This window comes from Oncorhynchus kisutch, linkage group LG19 (assembly GCF_002021735.2).
Source record: "Oncorhynchus kisutch isolate 150728-3 linkage group LG19, Okis_V2, whole genome shotgun sequence".
NCBI lineage: Eukaryota > Metazoa > Chordata > Actinopteri > Salmoniformes > Salmonidae > Oncorhynchus > Oncorhynchus kisutch.
Window position 1 is genome coordinate 51,987,349 of NC_034192.2, and position 26,053 is coordinate 52,013,401.

Sequence of the window (26,053 nt, forward strand, 5' to 3'; positions counted from 1 at the left end):
GGACAGACGTCTTTTTTGTGTATTTTACAAACGGTAGGCCTACCACGTAGATGGGCATTCCTAAAATGACATTTCCAGCTACACTGTAGGCTATACCACAATAAGCACAGAACGACACTGATGCCTTTTGGACATCTTTTTTTGGTGATGTCCAGACTGGAGGTCTTTTTTTGGTGCAGTCTGGACCAGCTTTGATTTCCACGTCCACAAACGTTTGTTTTTGGTCAGGACCAAATCTAAACCAATCATAGATGCCTGTTTGGTTCAGATTTGGTCTGGACCAGCCTTGATTTGGCCCAAACAGACATCTATGAATTATATATTCTCAATTTTCACCTAGAACCAAAAATGTACTTGATTTCAACTTCCAGAAAAGTATTTAGACCTTTCATTCAGAACCTAAATTAAACCTCATTTCAACTGAATTTTGCATACTGGGACTATTGTAGTTTTTTTTGTCTTGCCTAGGGAGCCAGTTGTCCCCTAGTACCCTATTGGTCAGTGCTACTCCTGCAACAATTATTTTGTGCTCGTATTTGTGGATGCATTTTCATAAACAGAAAAAAAGTATTTATTTATTGGAATTGTGTCTGTGTTGTGTGTCTTATATTATATTATTAATGACATAATGGCGTAACATAACATGCCTCATGTTGATAAATACATATTTAGTCCCTGAGACTGGAGCTCGCTCGTTGGTGCGCCCCACCCAATTGTCGTGCTCACTGATGGTGGCACCAAGAGCTCACGGTAAACACCCCTCGTGACGGAGTCATGAAGATACTGGAACAGACTGGGAGCGAAGGAGACATGATGGGAGGAGTGTGAAATTATGGAAATAGTACAGACTTGCGAAGATGTGACGCTTAAAACCATAAGCTAGTGTGTGCGAGACTAATTATTTATCAAAAAGCCCATCGCCTGTTTCCTCGGTTCCGTGGAGGAACGGACAGATGCCCGCGGAAGATGCTGCGCTTCTGAAGACAGAGAGTGGGAAAGAATGGGTGCAGGGATGCTGACAATACAAATCCATGGCTGCACGTGAAGAACTAGCTTTCCCTGAGAGTGCATGAAAAAGATTCCACCTGATCATCTGATATAAAGCGGAGAACCGACGCTGCGATGGTGACCGACATGTTCTGAGCTGAGGGAACAGCGGCGAGATGAAGGCGGCGGTGAGACCTAAGCGCATGCGGCTTTTCTGGCGACTCGGTGTCTGTGGAGTCGGGATGATCACCGCCACCTGGCTCATGCAGCTCCTAGACGTAACAGGTGCGTTTCCCCCAGAGTCGCGTTATTTATTTCATTCATACATAAAATATCAGTGGTTTATTCAATTATCACACCTGTTTCATTATTAAATTCTTATTATTTCAAAATGTTTTATTTAACTAGGCAAGACAGTTAAAGAACAAATGCTTATTTACAATGACGGCCTACCCCGGCCTCCCCTAAAAACAATGTGATTTTAATAAACACATAATATTAAATAGGCTAATATATTTTAGGAAATAATTTATGCTGCTCTATCCTAACAGACTCTCCAAGCCCCAGTGATGTTGTTGGTGACTTCCCGTGGTCTAAGAGAGAACTAATGCAGGAGAGAGAAGAGGAGAACCACACCTCCTACACTCCTACAACACCCAGAGCTGGTGCACAAGTGTTTTTGTTTGTTCCTATACTCTTGGATCATTAGTGTCTTGTCTTTCTACCTGTGCATGACTCCTCTGCTTCCCACTCACTCATCCAGTGTTTCTAGCCTATCTGTCAATCTCTCTGGCGGGCTCTCATCATTTCTTTAAAGCCAGACTCAGTAAGTCGCAAATAAAATGTTTTTTTTTTTCTTCAGGTTTAATATATCTTGAAATGTATTGATGAAAGATGAATTTGCCATTTGGATCACTTCAAAGTGACACAAATGAAGGTTTTACGAATTATAACTCCAGCAGTTTTATTAACAAATTGCAGGTCAGATTTCTCCAGGATATTATGAGGCATAGGCCTAGTGATAATTTCTATCGCACATGTTCTAAATGTCTCTCTGATCCCGCCACGACTACAGCAACACATCAACACTAAATATCTAGCTCCACTACATGACCAAAAGTATGTGGACACCTGCTTGTCGAACATCTCTTTCCAAAATCACAGGTGTTAATACAAATGGGGGACACCTTTGTAGTTATAACAGCCTCCACTCTTCTGGGAAGGCTTTCCACTAGATGTTGGAACATTGCTGCGTGGACTTGCTTCCATTTAACCACAAGAGCATTAGTGAGGTCGGGCACTGATATTGGGCAATTAGGCCTGGCTCACAGTCGGCGTTCCAATTCATTCCAAAGGTGTTCGATGGAGTTGAGGTCAGGGCTCTGTGCATGCCAGTCAAGTTCTTTCACACCGATCTCGACAAACCATTTCTGCATGGACCTCGCTTTGTGCACAGCGACATTGTCATGCTGAAACAGGAAAGGGCCTTCCCCAATCTGTTGTGACAAAGTTAGAAGCATAGAATCATCTAGAATGTCATTGTATGCTGTAACGTTAAGATTTCCCTTCACTGGAACTAAAGGGCCGAGCCCGAACCATGAAAAGTAGCACCAGACCATTATTCCTCCTCCACCAAACTTTACAGTTGGCACTATGCATTGGGGCAGTTAGTATTCTTCTGGCATTCGCCAAACTCAGAATCGTCCATTGGACTGCCAGATGGTGAAGCGTGATTCATCACTCCAGAGAATGCATTTCCACTGCTCCAGAGCTTTACACCACCCCAGCCGACAATTAGGCTTCTGTGCAGCTGCTCAGCCATGGAAACCCTTTCATGAAGCTCCTAACGAACAGTTATTGTGCTGATTTTGCTTCCAGAGGAAGTTTGGAATGCAGTAGTGAGTGTTACAACCGAGGACAGACTATTTTTACACGCTACGTGCTTCAGCACTCGGCATTCAACCACTTCTCGGCTGAGCTATTGTAGCTCCCGAGTGGTGCAGTGGTCTAAGGCACTGCATCTCAGTGCAAGTGGTGTCACTACAGTACCTGGTTTGAATCCAGGCTGTATCACGTCTGGCTGAGATTGGGAGTCCCATAGGCTGTCATTGTAAATAAGAATTTTTTCTTAATTGACTTGCCTAGGTAAATAAAGGTTAGAAAGCTCCTAGATGTTTTCTCTTCACAATAACAGCATTTACAGTTGACCGTGGCAGCACTATCTGGGCAGAAATTTGATCAACTGACTTGTTGAAAAGGTGGCATCCTATGACGTTGAAAGGTTCTGAGCTTCTGTAAGGCCAGTGTTTGTCTATGGAGATTTCATGGCCGTGTGTTGGATTTTATACACCTGTTGCTGACATAGCCGAATCCACTCATTTGAAGGGATGTCCACATAGTGTATGTCTCTCTTAATACAAACGAGACTCATAAATGAGAGTTGAGTGATACAGAATCAACGTGTAATTTAGCAGACAAATGCATGTTGTAACGGTTAATATTATTGGCTCCTGGCTGTCAGTCCGTCTGTGCTACAGTGGATGATATGCAATACCGCAGATTTGAAAACACTGGTCGGTCTGTCATTACAAAGTTACTTTGATGTTGCTAGTTTGAGTTTGAATGAACTGGAATTGTTGGCGATTTTCATTCAGCGAGGGATTGAGAATATTTTCCTAGTGCAACACTTGCTAGTTGGAACATATTTCAGACTTCTCAGCACGAGCAATGCTAGCAGAATGCTGGACACTAATCACGAATGCCAGCTCTGCCTACTGGTAAGTGAAGCAAGTCAGCTAGCTAATTTAGCTGACTAGCAAATGGATAGATACACACACGCATTGCTTGCAAATGTGCATAGCCTACGGGCGGGTGATTAGCCTCCAGCCAAATAAATGTTCATGCAGTTGCTAGTTGGCTAATTGTTTTTTTCTTCTTGGATGTGGGGTTTACTATTGCAACCCTATAGTTGCTATGGGTTGCTAGATTTTTTTATTTAACTTGGCAAGTCAGTTAAGAACACATTTTTTATTTATAATGACGGCCAAACCCGGACGACGCTGAGCTTTATGGGACTCGGCCGGATGTGATACAGCCTGAGTTCAAACCAGGGACTGTAGTGATGCAGTGCCTTAGACCGCTGCGTTACTCGGGAGCCCAGATAACACCACTAATGTTGCTCCGCATTAGGCGGCCTATATTGTTGAACTTGTTTATGTAAATTAAAATGTCATTTTACTGCTGTAACGTTCATAGCTGACTCAATTTGTAGATTTGTATTTTTTGTGCAGTAGAGTAACCTACATGCTTGTAGGCTACAAGCAAACGAGAACACCAGCTGTCTGATACTGACAGATCAAAGGATGGCTTGCCCAGTGGCCGCTTGAGAATTATGTTTTGCCTGGGTTTGTTTTGGCTCCCCGACAGTTTGATATTTCATAATCACAAATGACGTAAATTATACTTACTGAGTCTGGCTGGGGTTTACTGGGGTTCAGACTGATGCCTAACCCCTCATTAATACGCCTTTGAGGTCCGTGTTGCTAGGCAACTAAATGCTAAATTCTAGAACTGTTAGCAGAGTGTATTCTGAGCTTTTTTAAATGCTACCCTGTTAGTATCGCCCACTTTTCTTGTCACGTCTGGTGTGCGTGCTTAAGTTAGTGTGTGTGTAGCATGTGCGTAGGCCAATGTGAATGAGTTTAGGGTCCAGGCCAAGGGGTCTGAGGTAGGTTGTAAACAGTGCATTTGGGAAAGTATTCAGACCCCTTGACTTTTTCCACATTTTGTTATGTTACAGCCTGATTCTAAAATGTATTAAATGGTTTTTACCCCCTCAATCTACACACAATCTACACACAATACCCCCATACTGTCAACCCCCCCATATTTACATAAGTATTCAGTATTCAGACCCTGTTCATGGAGACCTTAAATGCTGTTTTGGTACCCTTCCCCAGATCTGTGTCTCGACACAATCCTGACTCAGTAATTTGCTGAAGCACATTTGGCAGCGATTACAGCCTCGAGGCTTGTTGGGTACGATGCTACAAGCTTGGCACATCTGTATTTGGAGAGTTTCTCCCATTCTTCTCTGCAGACCCTCTCAAGCTCTGTCAGGTTGGATGGGGAACGTCGCTGCACAGCTATTTTCAGGTCTCTCTAGAGATGTTTGATTGAACTCAAGTCCGAGCTCTGGCTGGGCCACTCAAGGACATTGACAGACTTGTCCCGAAGCCACTCTTGCGTTGTATTGGCTGTGTGCTTAGGCTCGTTGTCCTGTTGGAAGGTGAACCCCCCCCCCCCCCCCCCCCCCCCCCCCAGTCTGAGGACCTGAGCACTCTGTAGCAGGTTTTCATCAAGGGTCTCTGTACTTTGCTCTGTTCATTTTTCCCTCAATCCTGACTAGTCTCCCAGTCCCTGCCGCTGAAAAGCACCCCCACAGCATGATACTGCCACCACCATGATTCACCGTAGGGATGGTGCCAGGTTTCCTCCAGACGTGAAACTTGGCATTCAGGCCAAAGAGTTGAATCTTGGTTTAATCAGACCAGATAATCTTGTTTATCATGGTCTGAGAGTCTTTAGGTGCCCTTTGTAGCAATTCTTATATACTATATTTGGCCCAGCCTTTGGAACTTTGGTTTTCCTAGATATGGCTACTGACGTGATTCCTTATTCTATATACCAGAGAAGTATTTTAGTTCTACATCATGGAAATCTATCTGAGCATTGGCCAACGTTTTGTCCTGCTGAACGCTGCCCAGGATCAAGGTTGTAGAATACTCACCAATTAAGGAGGTGAAGAGCTCAGGGGCAAACTCAGAGCAGGCTGTCATGTGCCTTTTACTGAAGAGTGGCTTCCTCCTCGCCACTCTACCATAAAGGCCTGATTGGTGGAGGGCTGCAGAGATGGTGGTCCTTATGGAAGTTTCCCCCATCTACAAAGAGGAACTCTGGAGCTCTGTCAGAGTGACCGTCAGGTTCTTGGTCATCTTCTCCCCCGTTTGCTCAGTTTGGCCGGGTGGCCAGCTCTAGGAAGAGTCTTGGTGGTTACAAACTTCTTTCATTTAAGAATGAAGGAGGCCACTGTGTTCTTGGAGACCTTAAATGCTGTTTTGGTACCCTTCCCCAGATCTGTGTCTCGACACAATCCTGTCTCAGAGCTCTACGGACTATTCCTTCGACCTCATGGCTTGGTTTTTGCTCTGACATGCACTTTCAACTCTGGGACCTTACATAGACAGGTGTGTGCCTTTCCAAATCATGTCCAATCAATTGAATTTACCACAGGTGAACTCCAAGTTGTAGAAACATCTCAAGGATGATCAATGGAAACAGGATGCACCTGAGCTCAATTTCGATTCTCATAGCAAAAGGTCTGAATACTTATGTAAATAAGGTATTTCTGTTTTACATTTTTAATACATTTGCAAACATTTCTAAAAACCTGTTTTCGCTTTGTCATTATGGGGTATTGTGTGTAGATTGATGAGGACAAAAAATAATTTAATCCATTTTAGAATAAGGCTGTAACGTCACAAAATGTGGAAAAAGTCAAGGGGTCTGAACTTTCCAAATGCACTGTATATCCTAAAGAGTCCACTTAAACCAGGAACTGTGTGGCTGTTGCTAGGGGATGATATGGAACACTCACATGGTCACATGATCTCAAATCTCAAGAACTGCTAGAGTTTTGGAGCGCAACAAACTGTCTTATTCCCTTGATTTGGAACCCTTCTTCAGAAAACACACTCAATCGCTCTCTCCTCTCCCTCTCTTTCAGCAATCCACGAGTTTCCAGCAGATATTTTCTCTCCAGAGCAGAGGAGAAAAGGAGCAGTTCTTCTCCATGCAGTCTGTGTGAGTGGCCTACCATGTCATTAGGAATTAGAATGCATATATAGTCATTTAACAGGATCTCTATGTAGCTTACTGCGTTGTTTAACAATGCTGTCATAGTACACCATTCTACTGTAACAGTACCCCAACAATCACTATGTCATCCAACTCAGTCCACAGACAGGCTGTTTCTTCTCCTGTGTTTTCTAGGCGATCTACATGTTCTATGCCCTGGCTATAGTCTGTGATGTCTATTTTGTTCCATCACTGGAGAAGATATCAGAGGTGACAATAAAAACACCTTCCCACTTCTGTTGGTTTCTTTGCAGGTTGACATTTATTGTCATGAGTCTTGCCCTAGAGGCAGAACTGAACCATTTCTGCTAGATGGGCCAGCTGCAAAGTCAAAATTGGTTATATTGTAAAAATATTAATATTTTAAGGTTCGGGTTAGTAGTGTGTTTAAGGTTAGGGTCAAGTGTTGGGTTAGGTTTAATGACTTTGTGGCTGTGCCAGCTCGTGACCACTCTGCATTGCTGCGTCTAGTATATGTCATCTCAATAAATGCCAACCTGCAGTTTGTTTCCCTCGTTACTTTTTGATTGCCTCTTCACTGTTTGACATTTGTTTTAATTACAAAGCCTCTTAGTTTATCCATTAACCTCTTTTCTAGAATCTTCAACTCAGTGAGGATGTTGCCGGGGCAACATTCATGGCGGCTGGGAGCTCCGCCCCTGAGCTCTTCACCTCCTTAATTGGTCAGTATTCTACATCCTTGCTCCTGGGCCGCGTTCAGCAGGACAAAACGTTGGCCAACGTTCAGATAGAAATCTATGATGTAGAACAAACATACTTCTCTGCTATATAGAATAAGGAATCATGTCAGCTCTAGTCATGGGATATCTATCTGCAAAGTTCCACAACGTTTTTGTTCTGAACATAGCCCAGGTCACCAGAAGGGGCCTGCAAATGCATACCGATTGGACTGATTGGATCAATATGCACTGCTGTTGACCTCCTCTTGTTCTCCCAGGTGTCTTCATCACGAAAGGTGACCTGGGGGTAGGCACCATTGTGGGATCGGCTGTCTTCAACATCCTCGTCATCATCGGCATTTGTGGGATATTTGCCGGACAGGTTACTCAACTTTTTTGAGACGGGTGAAAGCAATATGGTAGGATTTCGATTTAGACAGGCAGTGTTGTTCAGCAGTATGTTGTGTTCTCTCTCAGCCTATCTCGCTGAGCTGGTGGCCGCTGCTTCGGGATTCTCTCTACTACATCCTGTCTATATTGATGCTGATTGTGGTGATCTATGATGACAAAGTGATTTGGTAAGGACATTGGACCATTAACAAGACTGGGTTCTCTACATATTTATAACTCAGTGATAGATATAGATTGTGCTTTTAAACAGTTTTTCTCTGTTGTAGGTGGGAGACCATCATACTGATCTCCATGTATCTAGTCTACATTATCATCATGAAGTGAGTAACTGACTACATTATCATCATAGGGTAGGTTACTGACTATTATCACCATGAAGTAACTGGCTACATTATCATCGTGGAGTGAGTAACTGGCTACATTATCCCCATGAAGGGAGTTACTGACTGCATTATCACCATGAGCTGGGTTACTGACTACATTATTATCATGAAGTGAGTAACTGAATACATTATTGTTGTGGGGTAGGTTACTGACTACATTATCATCATTGGGTAGGTTACTTGCTACATTATCATAATGGGGTAGGTTACTGACTTTGTCTGTGCCTCTTATAGTTGACTATTTGTTCAGTTCCCCTTCTTACCCCACAACATTTTACTTCAGATAAGCACAAGCAAGGTATCTATCCAGGACAGATGTTGGTTGCTTTACTGTGTGTGTGATTTGTGTAGGTTCAACAGACCCCTGTCAGGCTGGGTGGAGAGGCACTGTGGTCGAGGGGGCCAGCCCTGCTTCAGTACCTTGAGACGGACCACCGCAGTGGGGCATGGGGGAGTCGACTGTGACACAGACATGGTGCTGCTGAAGAGAGGTCGGTTTGTGTCTCTACCACCTATTGTTTGTGTGTGTGTACGCACACACTTATATCCACATTGCTTCAAATTGTTTTCAATCAAATGGAACATATCCCATTGGATCATGATTCTAAAATAGACAGACATAAAGTAGCTCTTTCAGTTGAAAACCTACTTTTGCTCACCTCCTCCCTCTCTCCTTTCTCCTCCTCTCTCCTCGTCTCTCTCTCTCCTCCTCCCTATCTACTCCTCCTCCCTCTTCTCCACCTCCTCCTCCAACATCTCTCTCTCAGAATCGTGTGCAGGGCAGGAGACTGCAGTAGTGATGGTGGATGAGTTGATGAGTCTGCACCCTCACCAGCTGAGCTTCTCTGAGGCAAGCCTCCATCTCCTGATCACCCCACATTTCCCCCCCTACACACGCCTCCGCATGGCAGGACGCATGGTCATCAATGAGGTACACAGGACACACGAGCACACACCACACACACAGCAGTATGTCTCCACACCTTAGCATGGAAAGATGCATGGTTATTATAGAAGTTATTATAGAAGTGCAAAGAACACACACATGTAGGGCTGTTGCGGTGTCCGTATTACCGCCACACCAGCGGTCACGAGTAATGAAGGCAGTCAAATTCCATGTGACCGTTTAGTCACGGTAATTAGGCTTTTCCAAGCTCTGCTGGTCATTAGTAGCCTACCAAACTTGCTAACTGCCTGGTACTCAGCACTCTCTTGTCCCTCTAATCACTCTGACATCAATGCAAATATAATCAAAAATATAATTAAACACTTCATGAGCTCATGTTACGCATCATTTTTATAGGTGAGAAAACAGAGTGATGGCCTCTTAAAAAGAGGAGGATCCCATCTGCTTTCTATAGGCTAGGTCTACTATATTTATTTCTCAACTTTCCTAATATTTAGCTAATATTAAGCACATTGGTTCTCTTTACAACAGAAATATAGCCTACCTGCTGGCATGAAAATGAATCGCAGGAAAAGTGTCCTCTATTTGCTATTTAAGTGCAGAGATAACATGTATTTTTCCGCTGCCCCTGTTACGAGACAGGTGCATGATAATGGTCCATTCTAAATCAAAATTAATTTTACACGTTTTTGTAAAGACAAAAATAAAATCAATGATAGTCTGATGGGTGACCATATTAGCTTATCACTTGTCAATTACATATTATCACTTGTGATGCCCATCTTAAGGCAAGAAAAAAATGCCTTTTTTGAGTCAGTCACACACCTCATGTAGCCTAGCCCATAGGCCTATATGTTTCAATAAGGTTAGTATCACACCTCATGTAGCCTAGCCCATAGGCCTATATGTTTCAATAAGGTTAGTATCACACCTCATGTAGCCTAGCCCATAGGCCTATATGTTTCAATAAGGTTAGTATCACACCTCATGTAGCCTAGCCCATAGGCGTATATGTTTCAATAAGGTTAGTATCACACCTCATGTAGCCTAGCCCATAGGCGTATATGTTTCAATAAGGTTAGTATCACACCTCATGTAGCCTAGCCCATAGGCCTATATGTTTCAATAAGGTTAGTATCACACCTCATGTAGCCTAGCCCATAGGCCTATATGTTTCAATAAGGTTAGTATCACACCTCATGTAGCCTAGCCCATAGGCCTATATGTTTCAATAAGGTTAGTATCACACCTCATGTAGCCTAGCCCATAGGCCTATATGTTTCAATAAGGTTAGTATCACACCTCATGTAGCCTAGCCCATAGGCCTATATGTTTCAATAAGGTTAGTATCACACCTCATGTAGCCTAGCCCATAGGCCTATATGTTTCAATAAGGTTAGTATCACACCTCATGTAGCCTAGCCCATAGGCCTATATGTTTCAATAAGGTTAGTATCACACCTCATGTAGCCTAGCCCATAGGCGTATATGTTTCAATAAGGTTAGTATCACACCTCATGTAGCCTAGCCCATAGGCCTATATGTTTTAATAAGGTTAGTATCACACCTCATGTAGCCTAGCCCATAGGCCTATATGTTTCAATAAGGTTAGTATCACACCTCATGTAGCCTAGCCCATAGGCCTATATGTTTCAATAAGGTTAGTATCACACCTCATGTAGCCTAGCCCATAGGCCTATATGTTTCAATAAGGTTAGTATCACACCTCATGTAGCCTAGCCCATAGGCCTATATGTTTCAATAAGGTTAGTATCACACCTCATGTAGCCTAGCCCATAGGCCTATATGTTTTGATAAGGTTAGTATCACACCTCATGTAGCCTAGCCCATAGGCCTATATGTTTCAATAAGGTTAGTATCACACCTCATGTAGCCTAGCCCATAGGCCTATATGTTTCAATAAGGTTAGTATCACACCTCATGTAGCCTAGCCCATAGGCGTATATGTTTCAATAAGGTTAGTATCACACCTCATGTAGCCTAGCCCATAGGCCTATATGTTTCAATAAGGTTAGTATCACACCTCATGTAGCCTAGCCCATAGGCCTATATGTTTCAATAAGGTTAGTATCACACCTCATGTAGCTTAGCCCATAGGCCTATATGTTTCAATAAGGTTAGTATCACACCTCATGTAGCCTAGCCCATAGGCCTATATGTTTCAATAAGGTTAGTATCACACCTCATGTAGCCTAGCCCATAGGCCTATATGTTTCAATAAGGTTAGTATCACACCTCATGTAGCCTAGCCCATAGGCCTATATGTTTCAATAAGGTTAGTATCACACCTCATGTAGCCTAGCCCATAGGCCTATATGTTTCAATAAGGTTAGTATCACACCTCATGTAGCCTAGCCCATAGGCCTATATGTTTCAATAAGGTTAGTATCACACCTCATGTAGCCTAGCCCATAGGCCTATATGTTTCAATAAGGTTAGTATCACACCTCATGTAGCCTAGCCCATAGGCCTATATGTTTCAATAAGGTTAGTATCACACCTCATGTAGCCTAGCCCATAGGCCTATATGTTTCAATAAGGTTAGTATCACACCTCATGTAGCCTAGCCCATAGGCCTATATGTTTCAATAAGGTTAGTATCACACCTCATGTAGCCTAGCCCATAGGCCTATATGTTTCAATAAGGTTAGTATCACACCTCATGTAGCCTAGCCCATAGGCCTATATGTTTCAATAAGGTTAGTATCACACCTCATGTAGCCTAGCCCATAGGCCTATATGTTTCAATAAGGTTAGTATCACACCTCATGTAGCCTAGCCCATAGGCCTATATGTTTCAATAAGGTTAGTATCACACCTCATGTAGCCTACCTAGCCCATAGGCCTATATGTTTCAATAAGGTTAGTATCACACCTCATGTAGCCTAGCCCATAGGCCTATATGTTTCAATAAGGTTAGTATCACACCTCATGTAGCCTAGCCCATAGGCCTATATGTTTCAATAAGGTTAGTATCACACCTCATGTAGCCTAGCCCATAGGCCTATATGTTTCAATAAGGTTAGTATCACACCTCATGTAGCCTAGCCCATAGGCCTATATGTTTCAATAAGGTTAGTATCACACCTCATGTAGCCTAGCCCATAGGCCTATATGTTTCAATAAGGTTAGTATCACACCTCATGTAGCCTAGCCCATAGGCCTATATGTTTCAATAAGGTTAGTATCACACCTCATGTAGCCTAGCCCATAGGCCTATATGTTTCAATAAGGTTAGTATCACACCTCATGTAGCCTAGCCCATAGGCCTATATGTTTCAATAAGGTTAGTATCACACCTCATGTAGCCTAGCCCATAGGCCTATATGTTTCAATAAGGTTAGTATCACACCTCATGTAGCCTAGCCCATAGGCCTATATGTTTCAATAAGGTTAGTATCACACCTCATGTAGCCTAGCCCATAGGCCTATATGTTTCAATAAGGTTAGTATCACACCTCATGTAGCCTAGCCCATAGGCCTATATGTTTCAATAAGGTTAGTATCACACCTCATGTAGCCTACCTAGCCCATAGGCCTATATGTTTCAATAAGGTTAGTATCACACCTCATGTAGCCTAGCCCATAGGCCTATATGTTTCAATAAGGTTAGTATCACACCTCATGTAGCCTAGCCCATAGGCCTATATGTTTCAATAAGGTTAGTATCACACCTCATGTAGCCTAGCCCATAGGCCTATATGTTTCAATAAGGTTAGTATCACACCTCATGTAGCCTAGCCCATAGGCCTATATGTTTCAATAAGGTTAGTATCACACCTCATGTAGCCTAGCCCATAGGCCTATATGTTTCAATAAGGTTAGTATCACACCTCATGTAGCCTAGCCCATAGGCCTATATGTTTCAATAAGGTTAGTATCACACCTCATGTAGCCTAGCCCATAGGCCTATATGTTTCAATAAGGTTAGTATCACACCTCATGTAGCCTAGCCCATAGGCCTATATGTTTCAATAAGGTTAGTATCACACCTCATGTAGCCTAGCCCATAGGCGTATATGTTTCAATAAGGTTAGTATCACACCTCATGTAGCCTAGCCCATAGGCCTATATGTTTCAATAAGGTTAGTATCACACCTCATGTAGCCTAGCCCATAGGCCTATATGTTTCAATAAGGTTAGTATCACACCTCATGTAGCCTAGCCCATAGGCCTATATGTTTTAATAAGGTTAGTATCACACCTCATGTAGCCTAGCCCATAGGCCTATATGTTTCAATAAGGTTAGTATCACACCTCATGTAGCCTAGCCCATAGGCCTATATGTTTCAATAAGGTTAGTATCACACCTCATGTAGCCTAGCCCATAGGCCTATATGTTTCAATAAGGTTAGTATCACACCTCATGTAGCCTAGCCCATAGGCCTATATGTTTCAATAAGGTTAGTATCACACCTCATGTAGCCTAGCCCATAGGCCTATATGTTTCAATAAGGTTAGTATCACACCTCATGTAGCCTAGCCCATAGGCCTATATGTTTCAATAAGGTTAGTATCACACCTCATGTAGCCTAGCCCATAGGCCTATATGTTTCAATAAGGTTAGTATCACACCTCATGTAGCCTAGCCCATAGGCCTATATGTTTCAATAAGGTTAGTATCACACCTCATGTAGCCTAGCCCATAGGCCTATATGTTTCAATAAGGTTAGTATCACACCTCATGTAGCCTAGCCCATAGGCCTATATGTTTCAATAAGGTTAGTATCACACCTCATGTAGCCTAGCCCATAGGCCTATATGTTTCAATAAGGTTAGTATCACACCTCATGTAGCCTAGCCCATAGGCCTATATGTTTCAATAAGGTTAGTATCACACCTCATGTAGCCTAGCCCATAGGCCTATATGTTTCAATAAGGTTAGTATCACACCTCATGTAGCCTAGCCCATAGGCCTATATGTTTCAATAAGGTTAGTATCACACCTCATGTAGCCTAGCCCATAGGCCTATATGTTTCAATAAGGTTAGTATCACACCTCATGTAGCCTAGCCCATAGGCCTATATGTTTCAATAAGGTTAGTATCACACCTCATGTAGCCTAGCCCATAGGCCTATATGTTTCAATAAGGTTAGTATCACACCTCATGTAGCCTAGCCCATAGGCCTATATGTTTCAATAAGGTTAGTATCACACCTCATGTAGCCTAGCCCATAGGCCTATATGTTTCAATAAGGTTAGTATCACACCTCATGTAGTCTAGCCCATAGGCCTATATGTTTCAATAAGGTTAGTATCACACCTCATGTAGCCTAGCCCATAGGCGTATATGTTTCAATAAGGTTAGTATCACACCTCATGTAGCCTAGCCCATAGGCCTATATGTTTCAATAAGGTTAGTATCACACCTCATGTAGCCTAGCCCATAGGCCTATATGTTTCAATAAGGTTAGTATCACACCTCATGTAGCCTAGCCCATAGGCCTATATGTTTCAATAAGGTTAGTATCACACCTCATGTAGCCTAGCCCATAGGCCTATATGTTTCAATAAGGTTAGTATCACATCTCATGTAGCCTAGCCCATAGGCCTATATGTTTCAATAAGGTTAGTATCACACCTCATGTAGCCTAGCCCATAGGCCTATATGTTTCAATAAGGTTAGTATCACACCTCATGTAGCCTAGCCCATAGGCCTATATGTTTCAATAAGGTTAGTATCACACCTCATGTAGCCTAGCCCATAGGCCTATATGTTTCAATAAGGTTAGTATCACACCTCATGTAGCCTAGCCCATAGGCCTATATGTTTCAATAAGGTTAGTATCACACCTCATGTAGCCTAGCCCATAGGCCTATATGTTTCAATAAGGTTAGTATCACATCTCATGTAGCCTAGCCCATAGGCCTATATGTTTCAATAAGGTTAGTATCACACCTCATGTAGCCTAGCCCATAGGCCTATATGTTTCAATAAGGTTAGTATCACACCTCATGTAGCCTAGCCCATAGGCCTATATGTTTCAATAAGGTTAGTATCACACCTCATGTAGCCTAGCCCATAGGCCTATATGTTTCAATAAGGTTAGTATCACACCTCATGTAGCCTAGCCCATAGGCCTATATGTTTCAATAAGGTTAGTATCACACCTCATGTAGCCTAGCCCATAGGCCTATATGTTTCAATAAGGTTAGTATCACACCTCATGTAGCCTAGCCCATAGGCCTATATGTTTCAATAAGGTTAGTATCACATCTCATGTAGCCTAGCCCATAGGCCTATATGTTTCAATAAGGTTAGTATCACACCTCATGTAGCCTAGCCCATAGGCCTATATGTTTCAATAAGGTTAGTATCACACCTCATGTAGCCTAGCCCATAGGCCTATATGTTTCAATAAGGTTAGTATCACACCTCATGTAGCCTAGCCCATAGGCCTATATGTTTCAATAAGGTTAGTATCACACCTCATGTAGCCTAGCCCATAGGCCTATATGTTTCAATAAGGTTAGTATCACACCTCATGTAGCCTAGCCCATAGGCCTATATGTTTCAATAAGGTTAGTATCACATCTCATGTAGCCTAGCCCATAGGCCTATATGTTTCAATAAGGTTAGTATCACACCTCATGTAGCCTAGCCCATAGGCCTATATGTTTCAATAAGGTTAGTATCACACCTCATGTAGCCTAGCCCATAGGCCTATATGTTTCAATAAGGTTAGTATCACACCTCATGTAGCCTAGCCCATAGGCCTATATGTTTCAATAAGGTTAGTATCACACCTCATGTAGCCTAGCCCATAGGCCTATATGTTTCAATAAGGTTAGTATCACACCTCATGTAGCCTAGCCCATAGGCCTATATGTTTCAATAAGGTTAGTATCACACCTCATGTAGCCTAGCCCATAGGCCTATATGTTTCAATAAGGTTAGTATCACACCTCATGTAGCCTAGCCCATAGGCCTATATGTTTCAATAAGGTTAGTATCACACCTCATGTAGCCTAGCCCATAGGCCTATATGTTTCAATAAGATTTGTATCACAACTAAAGTGGCCAAAAACGTATTTAAAATTAAGCACATTAATCCACTTTACAAAGGGTGTAAAGCCTAACTGGCACACATACTGTATGCATGGCCTGAGTTTCAAGTTTGGGGAAGATAATTTTCACCATATAAATGCACCTTCATAATAAAAGCATTACATGGATAATCACATTTGTGGTCACTTTTGATAATGGTGTTTTCCGCTAATGGAACATTCATCGTGAATGAGAGACTAAATGAAGCATATCGGAGGACCTGTTTCTTTGTTAACCTCTCAACACATAATAGCTGCATGTCGGCACTCCCTCAAATCATTTGGATAAAATATCCTTTCTATTTTATTCAGCTTTGTTCTATTGTATTCTTCATACTATAAAATAATGACACAGAATTCCAGGCAAATTTTGTCTGCTAAATGAACTAGTGTAGCCCACAGCCATATGCCATAGCCACATCAGGACCTAACATAAGGACAACTCCGAGTATGTTATTCTGTTCTTCTGAAATAGACTACATTTTCTTCATATCATGTTTCTTTAGACCGGTCTAAAATAAATAATGGATTTATTGTTATGGTGTAGGCTATATTACATGGATTTATTAGACTTTCAAAATGTAGATGTTCCAAAGGTCTGCATCAGTGGCTTGTAGGCTATGTGTGGAAGCCAGGAGATGCTAAATGTGTTTATGTTAATTAACTGTAAATTACCGTGAGACTGACACTTATTTGCTTGACCATCACCGCCACAGCCCTCCTACACACATGCATTGCATATTTCCTAACTCTCCCATGCCTTTGCCAGATGCACGATTACAAAGCACAAACACAGACCCACTATGCTTGTTTCATCCCTTTTATTCTGTTCTGGCTGAATGCTGAAAGCCAACATTGTGCTGCTGGATGTTCTCCTGCTCGAGTTGTGACATACTCTAACAAATAAAAACTGTAAAACGTATAAAGTTTGTCTCTGACCTTCTCACTCACAGAGACAGAGGTTGAGCCGGGTTCGGGGCCAGGAGGAGAACGATGGGGAGGAGGGGGGAGATGGGGCCACATGGGGAATAGGGAACAGTGGGGCAGGGGAGGAGAGGGGAGATGGGGGGGCATCATGGGCAATAGAGAACGGTGGAGCGGGGGACAGTGAAAGGCAGCCACTGGAGGGGGACGGAGACAGGGATGGGGGGACGGAGGGGAACACAGAGGGGTTACAGCCCGAAGAGGAGGAGCTAGAGGAAGAAGAGGAGGTCTCCTTCAGTCCCTTCATAGTGCCAGGTGAGCGTAACCTTACAAACACATTTACAAACAAGGAACCTGTTGCTATATTCTGATGATATTGAGCCTGGTTCCTCAAGGTTTCTTGCTGCTGCTTCTTGCTCTTTGTAGATTGAGGTCAGGTTACTGTAAAGCTCTTTGTAGATTGAGGTCAGGTTACTGTGATGCTCTTCGTAGATTGAGGTCAGGTTACTGTAAAGCTCTTCGTAGATTGAGGTCAGGTTACTGTAAAGCTCTTTGTAGATTGAGGTCAGGTTACTGTAAAGCTCTTCATAGATTGAGGTCAGGTTACTGTAAAGCTCTTCGTAGATTGAGGTCAGGTTACTGTAAAGCTCTTTGTAGATTGAGGTCAGGTTACTGTAAAGCTCTTCATAGATTGAGGTCAGGTTACTGTAAAGCTCTTCATAGATTGAGGTCAGGTTACTGTGAAGCTCTTCGTAGATTGAGGTCAGGTTACTGTGAAGCTCTTCGTAGATTGAGGTCAGGTTACTGTGATGCTCTTCGTAGATTGAGGTCAGGTTACTGTAAAGCTCTTCGTAGATTGAGGTCAGGTTACTGTAAAGCTCTTCGTAGATTGAGGTCAGGTTACTGTAAAGCTCTTCGTAGATTGAGGTCAGGTTACTGTAAAGCTCTTCGTAGATTGAGGTCAGGTTACTGTAAAGCTCTTCGTAGATTGAGGTCAGGTTACTGTGAAGCTCTTCGTAGATTGAGGTCAGGTTACTGTAAAGCTCTTCGTAGATTGAGGTCAGGTTACTGTAAAGCTCTTTGTGACTACTCTTGCACTTTGTGATTGATGATTGAAAAACCAAGGTGCTGCTCCCTCTATCCTCAGGAGGGCACTGTGAGCGTGTGCGCTGGCTGGTGTCATGGCCTCTGTGCCTGCTGCTCTGCTGCACTGTACCCAACTGTGTCCTGCCTCGCTGGAGCCGCTGGTACCTCCTGACCTTCCTGGCCTCCACACTCTGGATCGCAGTCTTCTCCTACCTCATGGTCTGGATGGTATGACTACAGATCACACATACACAAGCTCACACATAAAAACAAACACATGTTCCTACACATACAAATGGGATTTGATCATGTTGATAAGAATGTAACAGCTTTATTATAACCCTGTCACCAAATGCCCTCTATGCTCCCAGGTGACCATTATCAGTTACACGCTGGGCATCCCTGAGGTGGTGATGGGCATCACCTTCCTGGCAGCTGGCACCAGCGTACCGGACTGTATGGCCAGCCTGATCGTCGCACGACAAGGTAGTCAAATTCTAATTAATCTGTGTGTGTTGTGACGTTAACTTTTTTGTTTGTTTTGTACGGTATGAAGGACATGCCTGTCTAACAGTAGGCCTTGTTTTGACTGGTGTGTGTGTGTATTGTAGGTATGGGGGATATGGCTGTCTCTAACAGTAGGCCTTGTTTTGACTGGTGTGTGTGTATTGTAGGTATGGGGGATATGGCTGTCTCTAACAGTAGGCCTTGTTTTGACTGGTGTGTGTGTATTGTAGGTATGGGGGATATGGCTGTCTCTAACAGTAGGCCTTGTTTTGACTGGTGTGTGTGTGTATTGTAGGTATGGGGGATATGGCCGTCTCTAACAGTAGGCCTTGTTTTGACTGGTGTGTGTGTATTGTAGGTATGGGGGATATGGCTGTCTCTAACAGTAGGCCTTGTTTTGACTGGTGTGTGTGTATTGTAGGTATGGGGGATATGGCTGTCTCTAACAGTAGGCCTTGTTTTGACTGGTGTGTGTGTGTATTGTAGGTATGGGGGATATGGCTGTCTCTAACAGTAGGCCTTGTTTTGACTGGTGTGTGTGTATTGTAGGTATGGGGGATATGGCTGTCTCTAACAGTAGGCCTTGTTTTGACTGGTGTGTGTGTGTGTGTGTGTGTGTATTGTAGGTATGGGGGATATGGCTGTCTCTAACAGTAGGCCTTGTTTTGACTGGTGTGTGTGTATTGTAGGTATGGGGGATATGGCTGTCTCTAACTCCATTGGCAGTAATATCTTCGATGTGCTTCTGGGACTTGGGTTCCCTTGGTTCCTGCGCACTCTGGTGGTCGACTACGGATCAGTGGTAGGGACAGATTTTTTTTGCGTGTTGATTCGTTTCTGTGTGGCTCTGGTTGACAAATGTTCATCAACCAAAAAGCTAGGTATTGTGTCTTTGAGGTTGCCAGATGTGCATCTACATAAAGAGGTTGTGTTTTTATGGTTGGCAGGTGTATATCAACAGTAAAGGCCTGGTCTATTCAGTTGTTCTGCTGTTGGGTTCAGTGTTTCTCACTGTGAGTATCACTGTAATATCTTTTAAAGTTATTTGCATAACCATATCTGACTGTATATAGTACTTTTCTGCTGCTCTAATCTTCTCTGTCCACCTCTCACTTCTTTCTCCATTTCTCTCTATCACTCTCTGCAGGTCCTGAGTGTTCATCTGAACCGTTGGTGGTTGGACCGCAGACTGGGTCTCTGTCTCATGATGCTCTATGTCATCTTCCTACTCTGCTCGGTCGGCTTCCAGCGACTGTAGGCCAGGTTCCCAGACATTTTAGTATGATTATTATGATACTATTTGATGTGATGTTTTCACTTGTTGACATTATTTATCAGTTGTATGTGTACGGTATTTAGTTACGGTTCATTTGCATTTGAGACATTTATGAATATTGTTATTGATGGGAAACCTCACATTTTATCTTTGAATAATGTTTCAAACTGGATCTTTTACATAGTTTTATACAGAGCAACTAGAGAAATGTGTGATATCCGAAGATGACCAGTCGAGAACATCCACTTCACACAATGAATTTATAATGTATTGAATTTCTATCTACAGTTTAGTTACTTGATGACAATGATGAATCATATTCTTTAGAGTGAAAGTGTTAAAAGGCCCAGTGCAGTCAAACTTGATTTTCCTGTTTTTATATATATTTTCACACTGCGTTTGGAATAATACATTTCAACAGTATGATAATGCCCTTTTAGTGTAAGAGGTGTTTGAAAAGACAGTGGGATGGAGTTTTGGCCTGCCTGGTAAATTACTTAAGACCTATTACAAAGAGTTTCCAAACCTATTTTTGACCATTGTTTTAAATGAAAATCATTGTAAGGTACTTAATTGTTACCCAGAAATGATTTGATATTGAGATAAAAACAATGCATTGGACCTTTTAAGACCCAATATTGTATTGCTTGTAGGAGTGCCACAGCAGTAACCATACTCTGCTAATCATATATAATTGTATGCTTGTAGGATGACTCATGTAGACTGAACAAAAATATAAACACATGTAAAGTGTTGGTTCCATGTTTCACGAGCTGAAATAAGAGCCCACAAATGTTCCATATGCACAAAAAGCTTATTTCTCTGAAATTTGGTTTATCCCTGTTAGTGAGCATTTTATCCTTTGCCAAGATAATCCATCCACCTGACAAGTGTGGCACATCAAGAAGCTGATTAAACAGAAGGCCACTAAAATGTGCAGTTGTCACAACAATGCCACAGATGTCTCTAGTTTTGGAGTGCAATTGGCATGTTGAATGCCCAGAGAATTGGATGTTCATTTCTCTACTACAAGCGGTCTCCGTCATTTTAGAGAATTTGTCAGTATATCAGTCAGGCCTCAAAACAGCAGACTATGTCTATGGTATTTTGCTGATGTCAATGTTGTGAACAGTGCTGTGTGGTGGCAGTGGGGTTATGGTATGGGCAGACATAAGCTACGGACAATTTGAATGCATAAAAATACAGTGATGAGATCCTAAATCCCATTGTGAGGCCCATTTTTTTTTTTTTGGTATCTGTGACCAGATACATGTCTATTTCCAGTCATGTGAAATCCATAGATCACGGCCTAATTTATTTAAATTGACTAGTTTCCTCATATGAACTAACTCAGTAAAATCTTTGAAATTGTTGCATGTTGCATTTAGCATGTTTTATTCACTCACTGTTGGACTGATGATTGCACTGTTTTCATTGCTGTAAATACTTCAGAGCATTGTTTCTGTTTAGAGAATGAGTGAGTGCAATAAATACCACAGTCTGTGCAATAATTCCTTTTGCAGTCTCCCTCTTAAATGTACCCCTCCCTGAGTTTAAGTTATGGAGGTACCTATTGCTGATGTATGAACAGAAGCTTGGGAATGTCCACTTCCCTAAGACAGTTAGCGGATACATGGACATTTTAATAGGGCAGTTTCAATACAAAAAAAGTAAATAAAAAATACATTTTACCATAAAACACTATGGAGAACATCACAAAAGGAAGAAATCAATGTCACTAAAAACAAATAGAAAAAGTCATACAGTACTGGAATTGAGTAATATATACCGGTACTTTACAAAATTCAACTAGAAAAAAAATCCCCTGCCCCATGGAATATCAAGTGATTATAAAAAAAGTAAAGAATTGTGTGTGTGTGTGCAGTCGTACTCAAGTACAGGTGCAAGTCTGCATGCAATGTGCCTCTCTCATTGTGGCACAGATATGAACAGCTACATAAACCATAAAGATGATAGCTGACAAATGTTCAATAATGTTAGGTTGAAAATCAGACCCGGCAGTAAGATGTGATTCAGTCACGATAGAATGACTATGGTTACCTTCCCAAAAGGCACCCTATTGGACCCTGGTCAAAGGAAGTGCACAGTAAAGCGGATAGGGTGTCATTTGGGACATCATATGGACCTTGGCACCAGAGGTTCCTTAAAATGTTTTGTCGTTGCAGAAACTTTGAGATAAATGTTAAAACATCCAAAAGAAGTACACAGACAAAACTTCACTACAAAAGTCCACTATTAATATCCCTCAATGTGATCATATTTTGAAATCCTTAAATCCATACACTTAAGTAAAAATAGATAATTTGGCAACAAATTAAGCACACTGCCCATCTTCGCAGTCCACACCATATAAAGGAGACGGGAGAAGTTGAGCTGGGGAATAGTTAGCGAGAGAATCCTTTTTTTCTAATGTGAACTCTGTAGAGTGGTTACCAGGGTTACGGTGGTCTCTGCAGAGTATGTAACAGTCCAGGTGAGTTTACAGCCGTGATAGAAGGAAAGACAGCAAGGGTCGTGAGTGGACTCCCTCCTCTCCAGTCCCCAACCAGACCCTACCTCCTGGTCATTGGGGGGGGGGGTGTGGACCAGGGTGAGGGCTACTGTCGTTGAATGAGGTGGTAAGGTGGGGTCCCCTGGCTGAGGGCAGGGTGGGTTACTCTGGGGTGGCCCCAAAGACACTGATAACTAACCGCTATTCATCCTCTGTGGTGGGGCTCTGCTGCTTGTATATGGATGCCTTGTCCTTCAGCAGCGCCAGGCAAAGGTGACAACTCCAACTCCCTAGAGACAGAGCGATTAATACAGGTAAACTCACAAGTACAACATCATCATAGTAAATGTGGGCTTCATTGAAGTCATAGAGGAGTTGTGGTTAAACTGTCATACCTTCTGGGGGCTCAGTCATAGGAGGCTTGAGGCAGTACATGTGGTATCCTCGATCACAGTCATCACAGAACAGCAACTGGTCCTAACAGACAGAAACAGAGTGTGAGGAGACAACGAAAAGGAGAAGTATGAAAAGGCAGAGGTGGAGCAGCACTCACATCGTTCTCTGATGTACCACAGACGTTGCAACACTTGCACTCGATACACTGCCAGCGGTACGTCTTCACAGCTGCCATCATCACATCTGTAAACTGCAGGCAGGACGGGTGACCTGAAGGGTGACAGTCACAGGTCTGTTATCAATTACTTACCAACCTGGGTAAATAAAGGTTGAAATACATCCACAGAACACTGAAACAGAGCCAGACTAAGGAGTTACAGTGCAGCACTGCTAACATCAGTTCGGTTGTTAACATTCATGAATTTTGACGATGCTAACTCCTGGCTGTGGCAGAAATAAATAATGGATTATTGTTGATTCTGTCACCGTGGGCCTTCAGATAACTTAAGGTAAGGGTAATTCCACCCAAATATAGATTTTGCCTGAACTATCCCTTTAATGGAAATGTGGGACATTGGTGGGAGGTTCCTACCCGAGCGTCCGCAGTCTGAGCAGGACACCAGCTCCTCTGACTGGCCGGTCTTCTGGTTGTGGGCGGAGTCTCCCAGACAGAAGTCGCAGTAATCGTTGGGCAGGGCCAGACCGTTAGGGCCTTTCTTAGGAGCTGGGATAAGAGAGGAAACGTAGAACAATGAGAATGAAAGACAATACACTCAATCTGCCCTACAAGACCAACATCCCACTGAAACTACAGTAGCGAGACTAACTTTGTAATAGTTTGACTCGCTCTTGAGGTGTGCTTCATTTAGCTTTGGGTATGCACTTTTGGGACTATTCTATTGATTCCATTGTTGTAAATTAAGTAGTAAACTGTTAAGACATGCATTTGACTCAGGTCTGGTATCATGAGATAAGCAGGAGTGATTCTAGATCTATAATAGAAATGTGACCAGCTCTATAGTAGACTGTGACTCATGATTCTAGCTGCTATCATTCCAGACAATGACTCACTCTTGTGTTCCTCAGGCTGGCGCCGGGGGGGAGGGGACTCTATCTCCTCTCTGTCCTCCCCCTCTTCCTCCGCCAGATGGGAGTGTGTGTAGTGGTAGCTCAGGCCCGGACGGTTCTTATAGCGCTTCCCACAGACTGCAAACACACACAGCATTATGGAGTAAGTCATCACACAACAGAATTTACATGAAATAAATGTATACTCACTGTCACAGGCGTATGGTTTGTCCTGCTCCTCCAAGGCTGCAGCAGCTGCCTCCATTTTCTTCTTTCCATTTCCCACTCCACGACCCTTGGACTTGCCCTTCCCTCGTCTCTTGGGGGTCTCATCCTCAAAGTCCTCATCATCCAGATCATCCAGGTAGTCATCGTGGTCCAGCACCCTCTGAAAGCAGAGTTCAAGATAAGACAGGTGCACTGACAGAGCATTGGGAACAACGCAAACCTTTTTGTAAAGGGTATTAGGAATCTGGAGCCTCATTTGTAAAAATGTACTTAAAAAAAAAAACTTTGGTTCATTGATCTAGGGAGGTCTAATCTAACCTTGCGGATGCGTCCAGAGGAGGTGTGGCTGGAGACTGCGGCGGCCACGGGTTCAGGTGTGGCTGGGTTGTCCTCCGGGGCACGGGGGTCTGGCGGGCCCCTCCTCTCCAGGGGCTCCCCCTTCAGCAGGGCCTCCAGGCTGCTGCCGTCCACCGTTCCCACAACATCCCGTTTCAGACCTAGCTCCAGCTCCGCTACACACAGAGACCGAGAGGCTTATTCAAAACTGAGGAGGCAGAAGACTAACAGGCAGCACTGCGCCCTCTGGCATATAAAGAACAGATAAAAACCCATAGGATGAGGAAATGTACCTGATTTGATAGGTGGGAAGGCCAAACGGGGGTCCTCAGGAGGGTGGGACCGCCGTCTCTTCCTCCAGCGTCGAGACGGATAGCTATACAGCTGACCAGGAGCCATGCCTGAACAAAACATAGATGAATAAATGTTTATCATTAAAGTGTGCTTTTGAGGGAGTGAATGTGTGCACACGTCTTTGCTACAGACCTGCACTCCGGTGTCTCTTCTCCATCCAGATGTAGCAGTTGCTTTGAGCAACACCCGTCTGAGAGTCGATGAAAGGCATAAGGATGCTCCTTTCCGCACACAGACGAGCATTGTAGCTGTGGCACTGTTCCATAGCATCCTTGTAGTACTGCTCCCCGAGCCTGAAACAAGAAAACACACTCATGCTAGACTAGAAATGATCCGTCGTTATTCTAACCTTTTCAAAACGAATAATCCTGTATAGTTGTACAGGACCCACCCGTTCACTGTAATATTACAGGATAACACTTGGCTACTATAGCGAACAATACAGAGACGGCAGGTAGACAATGAAGAACCGCAGACAGGCTGCGCTTCAATGGTTGGCAAGCTAGCTACGCTGGTCTCAGTGAAAGATGGGCCTATCTATAAAGCCAGCTACGTAGCTATTAGTTAACGTTAGGTGCAATTTATATTTAAACCATAATCTTCGTAGACCGTTTATGAACTACCGTCTTGTAATCAAACAGATTACACTAACTTAAAATGACAATCGTGTTCAATTGAAACGCTGTCTAACATAAGCTAGCTAAACTTGCAAGCTGGTTAGCAAGAGAAACAATAGCTATAGCTAGTTGGCTAGCTACGTGTAGCCAACGCTTTGCTGTAAAGATTGGGAAAAGTCATGTTCTACATAGTTTCCAATACATTGTAAACTCCTACGTCGGGACATAAATCTCTTAAAGTGTATAATGCACCTACTCGTTTAAAAAATAAAGTACAACTTACACTTTCACAACACTATCTACGGCCGCCGCCATGTTTGCTCAGTGCAGTTGTCAAAATATCCACTGCGCCTGCGCGTGTAGCTGGATTCAAGATACGTTTCCACCTTATCAAAA

The 26,053-nt window shown here is 43.0% G+C and overlaps 2 protein-coding genes across 6 annotated transcripts; one reads left to right on the forward strand and one right to left on the reverse strand.

Moving 5' to 3' along the window:
• Nucleotides 1–654: 654 nt before the first annotated feature.
• Nucleotides 655–21,657, forward strand: slc24a6a (solute carrier family 24 member 6a). 3 transcript variants are annotated; one of them, XM_031797207.1, is made up of 16 exons: nt 664–1,272; nt 1,539–1,652; nt 6,773–6,849; nt 7,039–7,113; nt 7,502–7,586; nt 7,862–7,965; nt 8,061–8,161; nt 8,261–8,314; nt 8,729–8,868; nt 9,145–9,308; nt 17,307–17,592; nt 18,425–18,591; nt 18,735–18,849; nt 19,560–19,672; nt 19,818–19,883; nt 20,018–21,657. In XM_031797207.1, the coding sequence occupies exons 1-16, from the start codon at nt 1,164–1,166 to the stop codon at nt 20,126–20,128; spliced, it is 1,881 nt and encodes a 626-aa protein (XP_031653067.1). In that variant the 5' UTR covers nt 664–1,163; the 3' UTR covers nt 20,129–21,657. The 3 variants fall into 3 exon arrangements, with proteins under 3 accessions (XP_031653068.1, XP_031653067.1, XP_031653069.1); XM_031797209.1 differs by lacking the exons at nt 664–1,272; nt 1,539–1,652 and adding an exon at nt 3,310–3,764; XM_031797208.1 differs by lacking the exons at nt 19,560–19,672; nt 19,818–19,883; nt 20,018–21,657 and adding an exon at nt 18,975–19,487 and having other exon boundaries at nt 655–1,272.
• On the reverse strand, nt 21,525–26,042 carry LOC109864953 (zinc finger protein ubi-d4-like). 3 transcript variants are annotated; one of them, XM_020453050.2, is made up of 10 exons: nt 25,941–26,042; nt 25,173–25,333; nt 24,980–25,087; nt 24,669–24,862; nt 24,333–24,510; nt 24,126–24,260; nt 23,647–23,778; nt 23,212–23,324; nt 23,054–23,135; nt 21,525–22,948 (listed from the first exon to the last, which is right to left on the reverse strand). In XM_020453050.2, exons 1-10 carry the CDS (start codon nt 25,970–25,972, stop codon nt 22,860–22,862), a joined length of 1,224 nt encoding a protein of 407 aa, XP_020308639.1. In that variant the 5' UTR covers nt 25,973–26,042; the 3' UTR covers nt 21,525–22,859. The 3 variants fall into 3 exon arrangements, with proteins under 3 accessions (XP_020308639.1, XP_020308638.1, XP_031653070.1); XM_020453049.2 differs by having other exon boundaries at nt 24,126–24,510; XM_031797210.1 differs by having other exon boundaries at nt 24,980–25,333; nt 25,941–26,010.
• Between the last annotated feature and the right edge of the window lie 11 nt (nt 26,043–26,053).

Excerpts from the sequence above, each read along its gene's own strand:
- slc24a6a (XM_031797207.1), top strand. The coding sequence starts at position 1,164 with ATGAAGGCGGCGGTGAGACCTAAGCGCATGCGGCTTTTCTGGCGACTC. Across the intron at positions 1,653-6,772 it reads TCCTACAACACCCAGAGCTG|CAATCCACGAGTTTCCAGCA; the intron begins GTGCACAAGTGT and ends CCTCTCTTTCAG. Across the intron at positions 8,869-9,144 it reads CATGGTGCTGCTGAAGAGAG|AATCGTGTGCAGGGCAGGAG; the intron begins GTCGGTTTGTGT and ends TCTCTCTCTCAG.
- LOC109864953 (XM_020453049.2), bottom strand. The coding sequence starts at position 25,972 with ATGGCGGCGGCCGTAGATAGTGTTGTGAAAGT. Across the intron at positions 25,334-25,940 it reads GTAGATAGTGTTGTGAAAGT|GCTCGGGGAGCAGTACTACA; the intron begins GTAAGTTGTACT and ends TTCTTGTTTCAG. Across the intron at positions 23,779-24,125 it reads CCAGCCTGAGGAACACAAGA|CTCCTAAGAAAGGCCCTAAC; the intron begins GTGAGTCATTGT and ends CTCTTATCCCAG.